The 10,657-nt window shown below is 35.1% G+C and overlaps 1 protein-coding gene across 2 annotated transcripts in view; it reads right to left on the reverse strand.

The window, feature by feature from the left end:
- Positions 1 to 334: 334 nt before the first annotated feature.
- The window catches only part of SMEK1 (SMEK homolog 1, suppressor of mek1 (Dictyostelium)), a 45,975-nt gene continuing 35,652 nt past the window's right edge, over positions 335 to 10,657 (reverse strand). For both annotated transcript variants that reach the window (XM_010003713.1, XM_010003712.1), the window contains 8 exons: positions 9,901 to 10,032; positions 9,703 to 9,805; positions 8,466 to 8,624; positions 7,266 to 7,435; positions 5,363 to 5,505; positions 3,185 to 3,375; positions 2,446 to 2,672; positions 335 to 1,095 (listed from right to left, as the gene is read on the reverse strand). In XM_010003713.1, the coding sequence (XP_010002015.1) occupies positions 982 to 1,095; positions 2,446 to 2,672; positions 3,185 to 3,375; positions 5,363 to 5,505; positions 7,266 to 7,435; positions 8,466 to 8,624; positions 9,703 to 9,805; positions 9,901 to 10,032 (1,239 nt within the window). In that variant the 3' untranslated portion in view covers positions 335 to 981. The remainder of the gene's footprint in view (positions 1,096 to 2,445; positions 2,673 to 3,184; positions 3,376 to 5,362; positions 5,506 to 7,265; positions 7,436 to 8,465; positions 8,625 to 9,702; positions 9,806 to 9,900; positions 10,033 to 10,657) is intronic.

Genomic DNA, 10,657 nt, shown 5'->3' on the forward strand with positions numbered 1-10,657 from the left:
TTTTTATTCCATCCTATTTCCCTGAATTTTTCTCAAGACAGTTGCTGATGTAAAATTTAATATAAAATAGTCATAAAATAGTATTGCTTTTATGCACATTGTGGTAAGATTATTTTTTTTTCCAATAAAAACTATACCATCGTCCATAAAATCCTAAACATATTAAAAACTGTGATGCAGAACAAAATTACACAGGGTGAAACAGGTACCAGCACAACAGTGAGATTATATTACATCAAAAAATTTTAATGGTCCCAAATATATACTCAACAACTAAGCATACACTCAGGGGGGCAAAAAAAAAATAATTATGACACAAAAGTGACCACATCTAGAATTCCACTCAATCTTTAATCAAGAAGGGACAAACAAATCCCCACCTCCAAAAAAAAAAAATAATCTGCAGTTTAAAGGGCAAAGGGAACAGATTTTAAAAAAAAAAAAGGAAACTTTATATTCAGCCCTCCCCCATAGAGGTTTTTAAAACCTGTTGTAGCTTGACTAAAATGTTCAGAATGTACGATTTCAAAGGCAGGTCTCTTTTATACAAAGAAACTGCTGGCATTCTTAACTAGTGAAGAATTATGGCAAAACCTGCCTTTTCTTCAGAAGTCTCATACATGGTCCAAGAAAGCATATTCTGATTGTAGCAACTGACCAGCCAATCCAGAGTTCCACTAATAAAACTCCTGCCCTGTTGGCTTTTTTGTTTGCCTTTTTTTTTGTTTGTTTTCCATTTCCTTCCCTGAGAAAAGGGCAATGTGTGGTCCAAGCTGGAGAGCTCAAAGGCGTCTTTCCCCTAACCGAAATAGTTCCCCTTCTTCTGTTCCTTTGAATTGGCACTTGATTGGCAGAAATCCATTTGTACAGGTTGATCTGTGTCACACATAGTAATTCACAAAAGATTGCTGCTCTGCTGTGGGTTTTGTTTTTGGAAAAAATAACCTTCCCCCAACTGATAATGTTCTTCAGCAGTTGCCATTATGATGACTCAAGCTTTGCTTTCTTTGACAAAGGTAAAGTTTCCTCTTTATCTTCATCTTCATCATCCTCTTCATCATCATCAGGATAATCTACAAGCCCAACGAGGCCTCCCTACAAAGAGAAACACACAATTACTATGATTCAGAAAATGTTTTCACACAGATACTTCACATTTATATCGGAAGATGATGTTTGCACAGAATATTGCCGTACAAGTACTGATTCACGAAGTTCTGCACAAAATGGAGTGCAACAAAAATAAGTCCGTCAGTATTAATGCAAATGACATTGTCTCAAAAATGTTTTAATTGGATAGGAAAAACTCCACTTTGGATTTATCAACGGATAGAAATATTTCCAGTTGAAATTTGAGAAAACCCAAAACTCTACTTAATTTTGCTAAGTGTTACTGCAGCCCTCTGTAAAGCATAGCTATCTGCAGCAACAAACAATCTGGAAGCACTTCAGAAACCAATACAGAATATCCTTAAATCTGAATTTCTGAATAACAATACTTTCAGAACACAGCTGTGTCTTCACAAAAGCTATTTTAAACATATAGTAAATTCAATAATGTTTTGTATCATGTAGTTGAATGAGGTGTACAGGTAAAAAAATTTAATCAACTTGGCAGCTGTAAATGAAAGCATACCTAGTAATATTAAAAACTCCAGTGTATTGTAAATAACCAAACATTTTAAGATTAGGCAGCTCTGGACCCATGAAGAAGTAGCATGAACTTCCAAAGCTTCTTCTAACAACGGTGTTGCAATTCCTGAAGCTTAGGTAGAATTTGACTACAACAGTACTTACTGCTACTTTACTCAAAGATCATATTACTTATTCATATAGCTAATGACAACCATCCAAACCAGAAAATTTAGCCAACCATACAACAAAATATAACCCCATTAAAAGATTACACATAGACTGTACAGTCACATACAATATAACACTAAGTACATTACACATAAAATAACAGAACCATATAATTAATGAAAAAAACAGTGTCAACACTGTTTCTAGTCTGCAGCTGGGCCAGCTATTCTGAACAATATTAAAGAAGGTAACAGCAGAAATTCCCAGTGGGGGTGGTGAGACCTCACAGAGTCTGGGAAGATTTGGCAATGTTTCCAATGCACTTCTGTATTTCTACCTGCCAAATATCCCTGTGCAATTTAGCAACAGTAAAGTGTTGTCTGTATTTCACAGTAAAGATTGCTGCAAAGAGCAGCAAGTTGTGTGCTTCATACTTTTAAGAGTATGGGCATTAAAAGAGCTTTTATTTCTTTTTATGTACATGCCAGATCTCCTTAAGAATGCAACAGGCCAGAGAAAAGCACAAGCAAAGCAGACAGTCTATTGCTGCTTAACATGTCAGAATTCACACAAACTTGAGAAAGATGCTAAAGCAAATTCCTAGTGAAACAATTAAGTCAACTTATGTCCATTCAAAATTACCTTAGTTGTAATAGCTGCCATCTGAGATGTGCTTTTAGAAACTGATCCTGGAGACCCAGGGGACCCTGGGGATCCAGGAGACCCTGGGGACCCAGGCAGATTACTTGCAGAGGACTGGCTGGTAAGGTTAGATTTTGTACCACTGGAGAAGGAAAGCTTGAAACTGGGGCTTTGACGCCCTGAAAGGTTAGTTTTCAGAAGAACTTCTTTTTCTTCACTCTCTTTTACTGGAGAGAAAAAAATAAACACAAAAGTTTCTGAATATTATTGCAGAAAACATTTAATTACAAACCACTTTACTGTGTGGGAAAAGGCTTAATACTTTATGTATAACTAGGTAAAGTGAGTCATTACAGACTTCTTTTTCCATACTAATACAACACCTACCAGCTGTTGTCATTGGCCAGGAAAGAACATTTCTCTTCTACCAATAATATCAGTTGAATAGTTACATAAAAATTTTTTAATTATAAACCTGAATAAAACACATAAAAACTTGACTATCAATTAAGATTGTCATTCAAATGCTTTAAGAAATCAACAATAAAATTTTGTATCATTCTGCTTTCAAAGACAATAAAACTTGTTTTGAAGGGGTGGTACACCAACTTGGAGTCACAATTTCAAAATCTAAGAACTTCAGAACAAATACATGCAAATCCTTCTTTGCAGCAGGGCTAAAGAATACAAGTTAGGGCTTCTTCATGAGTCACATGGCATTCTTCTTATCATCACTTACATTTTTTCCTTTCCATGAATTTACTGATAGGGTCCATAATATCTTCATCATTTTTAGTTTTGTCAGAAGGGGGCACCACTGCCTCTCCATCTTCCATATCATCTTCATCAGTATTAAACCACATTTCTTCCTCATCCTCCAGGGTTCTCGCATCCCTTCTGTATCTGTGGTTTCTCAGAATGGAGCGCATGCTGCAGAACGGTTAAGGTTTAAAACTTTTGATTCAAAAACCAACTCACTAATAGTAAAACTTCCCAACATTTGCAGTGACAGCTTACAAGTACTGCAGCGCAATAAAAACACCAGCAAATCTTTCTATAATGTGAATCTTTGTATTTTCAATGCAAATAGGATTAAAAACTTCTCTTTGTAAAGAATCAATGTACAAGTCTGCTAATACCACATTCCCACTATCTGTCAAAAATTCTGTAAAAAATGAACAAACTTACAAAGCCTGCATAGAACATGACTAAAAGTTTTTAATAAATGTCATGAAGTGTTGCATTCAGACTTGGTTTAGCAGTTGGTACTGGTAAAAAAAAAAGTTGTAAAACAAAGAGTTTAGAAACTACAGACTTTTTTTCCTGAGAATACAACTCATCAGTATCTGGGGTTAAGTGAGTTAAAGAAAAAACCCACCCCAATATCTAACTTAATTATTATTCCAGTTTAAAGTAGGCACATTAAAAAGACAGCTTTCTGCCACATGCACCTGTTACAATTTTTGGTCAATATCAGTATTTTCCATTCTTCAGGGCCTTGAATACAAAGTGCTATTTCTCTCTCCCCATTTAAACTACTGTTGGTGCCAACTCCACCCCTCCTTTCCCTTTTTCTCACAGAAGCAGTATCATGGCCTAGGAGGAGAAGCACAGTGATGTGCACCCTGAAGAACAGAGGCAGGAGTAAAAGAGAGGTTGAAAACACTTCATTGCTAAATGTCAATTTTAATAGTAAATTCCCAATAAAAGCATGAAACCCTTGACAAATTTATCTGTAGCACTTACTTAAAATTTACTGGCCACAAATTAAATCTGCAATTTAATGTGTTTCATAAAGCTATTGTTACTGGAATAAACATATAACTAATACAATCTGAGTTTAGTCTATTTAGAGATCTAGTTAGAGTATAGGCTTGAATTTCTCTGCTGTTAACAGTGATAAGCTTGCCTGACAAGCCAAAAAAAATCTCACCTGTAAAACATTAGTACTCAAAGCTGCAAATCCTGCACATAATCTTTAAAGTGCTTCAACCTTTGAAAACAAATCTACATCCATACTCTCACTTTAGTTGTACAAGTTTTAAATTTAAATACTAGTTAAGAAATCTTGTGGCAGGAAATAAAATATCTCTAGAAGTCTGAAGTTTCAACATGTCCTAGTATGACTAATTAGGATTAATAATTTTATGTTTTTAAAACTAATTTGAGACAACAGAGTAAGAACAGACCTTGCTGACAATTCTGAAGAGTAACTCATCTACTGACACAAACAGTCCATTTTGTTTGAATGATACACATAAAAGTAGTACCATTTGCCAAAAAAAAAAAAAAGTGAGAAGTCCTATTTTTATATAACCTAATCTTCTGACTTTGGGTAACTGTGAACTAAAGAAGAGAACTTTTCCTCTAGCAACCAGGAATGATCCAAATATTATATCCGATTGTTAGATTTGTTGATGGAGTAAAAAACAATTACAAAAGAGGATCCTCTAAAAATTTCTCTATAAATTCTACTTCTCTGTCATTTTGGTAGAGCTTATTTAAATTTCTAATCCCACAAACTAAAATAAAAGGAAATATGACATGAATTTTTAAATAAAAATCCATAGAATTATAACTTACAACTGAATAATCATTCAAATCAAACAGTGGGAATCTGCTATTTAAGCAAATAAACCTCAGATATTGCTAAGACTTCCAGCCTCATTACAGTAGTGTTACACAAGTTTAGGATATGACAACTTAGCATTTTATTGGGGTCCAGCAGCTAATATGTTAGCTGGAAGTTTGAAGCAATGCATCTGGAAATTACACTATCAAGTACATTCAACAATGCCAGAGATGCAAGCAGCAGTCTACATGATTTATATTTCCCAATATCAGAAACAACCCACCAGTATTTCTAGAACAGAATTAAAGTACTAATATACTAATAAGAGCATTTAGTGCATCTTACCTGTCAAGTTTTGGATTATCTTGTCTTTCCCTTTGTTGCTCAAATCGTAGTTTCAGTCCTTTAAATGTCTGCACATAATCTACATCTTCCAGTGCTTTCCAGTAATTTTCAATTACATGAGTTGTTAATGATTTTATATCTTCCTACAGGAACAAGCAAACATAGTGACTTATTTTAATTCAAATGAATTTATTTAACACCATATAAAAAGTAACTGAAATGAGATACTATTTTTAAGCATTCCACAGGAAGCATATTATTAATTAGCATATGCAAAAAAGAGTATTATGCATACAATCTTAGTTTAAAATCTAGAGCTTCAATTATTTGAAGAGCAAAGTTGGCAAAATAGCAGCAATTTTCTAGAAATATCTCCTCCAAAACACAGGAATAGAACCTAAAATCCTCACAGAAAATTATACCAAAACCAAGTCTAAATATCTTCCTGCCATTAGCTTATTTTTATATTGACAAACTGACTGATATTTGTAATCAGTCAATCAAAATACACATTTATGAGATATATAGTTAGCATTCATATTGTTTGTTTCCTTGCTGCAAACAAATTACTTTTGTAAAAACAATTATTCAGAGCATTTTTTTAGGATGAGAACAAGGAAGGTATTTTTCATCAGAAACTAACATCAGGGTTTTCCCTTTGTGGCCATATAGTGCCAGTCAAGGTAATTTACAAAAACCTCCCACCTGTTCTGCTATTTCAGTTTAGTGCTGTGGCTGCCCAAAGCCACCCTAGACAGCTGAGACTAGCACAGGTCTGCACACTGCAGCAGAAATACTGCTCCTGAGCACTGTCTGGCTTTCTTAGCCCTGGAATACACGGCAGAATAAACACCTGATTTGCCATCCACTATTAATGAGCAAAACAACATAAATTTTAATACACCGGTTATTTTCTCTTCTGATTATATGCTCAAAGGTCACATCTTATAAATGGAAATACATCAGTAATAAAAGCACAATTTTTAAAATTTAATCTCTTTAAAAAGAAACCTGAATGAAATAAACTTGACCAAAACTATTTCCAGATACAAAGAAGTATTACGGAAATGCAACATGGATACCTCTACGTGTAAAGAGGGTAAGAAAATAAAAGACTATTTATTTCCTCACAGCATGGACTGCACAATCCCATAGAGTACTGGCAGACAACAGCAAAGAAGTCAGGAACACAGTTTCAAAACCATTTTAAAATCAACTCTTCCACAATGACTAAGTCATTTCAGTCTTCAACTACCTTGAGCCCCAACTCAAAGAGGAATGAGGTCATCAGCACAGAAGAGTTCAAAAGGTGACAAAGCCTCCGTTTTTCCTCTACATCCCTCATCACTGTCTGCATCCTAGCTTGGCCCCACTTACCACATTTACAGTCTATATAGCATCTTTCAGAATTTGCACGCTGGCAACAGTGAGGAAACCGTACTATTTAGACAGCCAAATGTGCATGTTCTAAGAGACTCGCCATGGATGGGAGTTTGCAGCACTCCATTCATATGGCTCTTCTGCATATTTCCATATTCTGTTGAACTGACATTACAGAGCATGACTAAATTTGATGTTTTTGTAGCAACAGTTTCAAATTACATTCCTGTCATAACAGGCCCATCCAAGCTGTATGATGAAACTTCATTAGGGCTGCCTTTCCAGCTCTGGGTACTGTACATGAAGTATCAGGTGAATCTAATTTTTAAGTCACAGTACTGTTCAAATGTAAGAAAAAACATGTATGAGGATATAACTGATACAAAAGAAAGTTCATTTAAATACAGTAACACATGGTCATATCACTATGATAGCATAATTTAGGGTACAAGCAAAACAAAGTCTTCTTGTACTACAAGATGAAACAATGCAGTGATTATCTTCAGCATATAACAGCACTCACCACTCTGATAAATTCAAACATCTCTATTATGGCAGAGTTCATCAGATTATAACGGGAACCATTATTTAGAAATGCTTTGACCACAGGTTCAAACAAAAAACTTTTCATTATGTAACGGTTGTAGAATTCATCCTTTAGTCCAATTATCTTTCTCTTGAAACGAAGGGCACCTGAAACAAAAGTGTTGTCCAGAGAATTCTTAAATTTTTAAAGAAAATAAATAATCTAGAAAATACTCAGCTACTCAGCAAGAGTACTTATCATAAGAAGAGTTACTTATAAGAAATCCTCCATCATAACTGTACAAGTAAAACCCCTTCCATTTACTAGATAAATAATATACTACTGTTTGACTATCTTACTATTAACATAAAGATGTATTTTTTATTTTAATTACACATGAGCAAGAAAAAGTATTTTCTCAATAGACCTGGGAAATTTGCTTAGCGTTCCTATTATTCAAATGAAAGTTTCATTACATTTCACTAAGTCCATTTTATTAGGATGCAAACTATCTCATTTTAAAATTGGTAAATGACATGTTCTTCACATACATAGTAAAGCAAAGGCTTAAATTACATCCAGTTTAAAGCACTTTCTGAAAATCCAAAGCATTCAAGGGTTCTGAAACCAAACTTGGGCAATTCAGTTACCAATGGAAAAGATACTTCTTATTTATGGTACTGCTCAGTCAACTTTAGGCTTTGTTTTACTCCATGTGCACAACTGAACTGTGGAAAAAAATCTCTTACTTGCTTCCAGAATTAAGACCCACTGCTTTGCTATTACTGTGTTGAACATGGTGTAGAAACTATCAGAGTCTGAAGGGCACCAAACTGAAAGCCTGTGCTCTTTAATGTAGTCAGGTAACTGTATCTCTTAATTAAATACCTTCTATTTAAAAAACATCAAAACTTAAAATGGTTCTTTTAGGATATGCCATACTGCAATACCATGTCTTCAATTCACCTCTACATTGAGATTTACAAAAATCCTCCTGCCTTTTAGAAAATGCAAAATAATTTACTAATACTAGCTAATATATCTACAAATGAGAAACACAGAGTCTAACAGTAGAAATTCCACATTCAGTTCCACAAATTGTCATAACCTGTGAACATTTTTCCTCCAGCACAATGAAGGTATGTAACACTTCACATACACAAAATACTAGTTTATTCTGTAGCTTTCAAAACTTACACAATGCCAAGAAAGCATGCTTTGAGGCCATGAGAACGAGTACCCTTCGCAGGATATCTTTGTTAATGATGTAGTTCTTTATGTGGTAAGTGTGATGTTCTACACAGAAAGTCAGCAACTCCAATATCAATGCCAAGAGTTGGGCTGTCTGAAAATCATCTATAATAAAAACAAACCAAAAATAATTAAACATATCTAGGATATTGTCTTCAGAAGTTAACTTCAAATATCCAACAGCAACAATAAACATTTTCAAGTTCTTGTATATTCCCACCGAGAGAGAAGATACTGTAGGGTATTTTTAGTCTTTAAAATAGAAAATAAATTGAAGACTACAGATATGGCAGGAAATGCTCTTAAGATAATTAAATTTTGTTTGAAGGTTCAGATGGCCCTATATACAGTATCCTAACTAAGCTTGTACCAAAAACATGACCTATTATGCCTTTCAACAAAAGTACTATGAAAGAAATATCTCACTCTTCTCATACTTCCAAGACATAATCATATCAGCATATACAAAAAAGTAACTCAAATCCTGCTTGTAAGTAGATAACTTAATCTGATTTACAAGGTAATGCTGCCTTTGTAAAAATACTGCCAGATTGTTGACCAATAAAGAAAATAAGTTTTTTAAATAGGGAAAAATCGTACTTCCAATCTATCTGGAAGAGAGATAAAGCAGGTTAACGTAACTAATTCCTTGGAAACTATACAATAAGTTCAAAAGTTTACAGAATGTTTAGTTATCATTTATATACCTCTTTTTGGATGCGACATAATGTTCATAAACAAACAGTACTGCTGCTGGTAGAGAGCAAGAACAGTTAACTTAATCACTGATCTCTGCTCTCTTGGTCTGATTTAGAACCAGTACTCTCAAAAATTCAGCACAGTATTGTGATATGCAGCATCTCAGGGGCTATTTTGCATCTTCTCTACTAAGTCCTGTCCTTAAGCCACTGTGCAGCCCTGTGATTTACTAAAAATTATACAAATATTTTCATTTCTGCTGAAAGCTGAAGCAAGTGCTTTTCACTCCTTAAATCAGTTATATCTGCTGAATTTTATACTTCTAGATAATTTAAATGACTAAATAATAAATCAATATTTGCATCACACTACGTATTACAGTCTTAGATTCTCTTAAAGAGAGAAGACATCCTTTGACTGTTACTCTATTGTAAACACTGACATTCCACAGCCTTGATAAGCCCAACATCCAGATTGGCATTACCTTTGCTAGGCTTGTCCTCGGTAGTATTGGCCAACAAAGGGGCTGTCAGAACATGCATGCAGTGTTTGTAGAAGAAACCCAAGAACTCAGTCTTTTCCGTTTTCTAAAGAATAATAATTTAAAAAAATTACATATATAACAGATGACCAAATACTCTACAAAAAACAACTGTAATTTATTTTGAAGGTATTTACTTACATTGGCAGTGGCAAGCATATTTTCTGGATCAACTAAAGTACGAAGCAAACCCATAAGTAGAACTGCCCCTCCAAGTTCTGGATCTGTGTCACAAATCATGTGTTCTATAATGAGGTTAATGAGTAATATATCCTAATGGGGGGAAAAAAAAAAAAGCAAAAATCAATTCTGATGCTACTGCCTTGCCCCAAATATAAAATTAGCTTCTGAAAGACTTACTGTTACTGCCTGTTTACAAACGGGCTCAATCATAGAATCCTAGGGGTTGGAAGGGACCTCGAAAGATCATCTAGTCCAACCCCCCCTGCCAGAGCAGGGTCACCTAGAGTACATCACACAGGATAGCATCCAGGTGGGTTTTGAATGTCTCCAGTGAAGGAGACTCCACAACCTCCCTGGGCAGCCTGTTCCAGGGCTCTGTCACTCTCACAGTAAAAAAAAAAATTCAGATATTCACCTTGAACCTCCTATGCTCCCATTTGCACCTATTACCCCTTGTCCTATCACTGGTCATCACTGAGAAAAGCCTAACTCCGTCCCCCTGACACTCACCCCTTATATATTTGTAAACACTGATGAGGTCACCCCTCAGTCTCCTTTTCTCCAAGCTAAAGAGACCCAGCTCCCTCAGCCTTTCCTCATAAGGGAGATGTTCCACTCCCTTAATCATCTTCGTAGCTCTGCGCTGGACTCTTTCAAGCAGTTCCCTGTCCTTCTTGAACTGAGGGGCCCAGAACTGGACACAATACTCCAGATG

Source organism: Chaetura pelagica, unplaced genomic scaffold (assembly GCF_000747805.2).
Source record: "Chaetura pelagica isolate M959 unplaced genomic scaffold, ChaPel_1.0 scaffold48, whole genome shotgun sequence".
NCBI classification, from domain to species: domain Eukaryota; kingdom Metazoa; phylum Chordata; class Aves; order Apodiformes; family Apodidae; genus Chaetura; species Chaetura pelagica.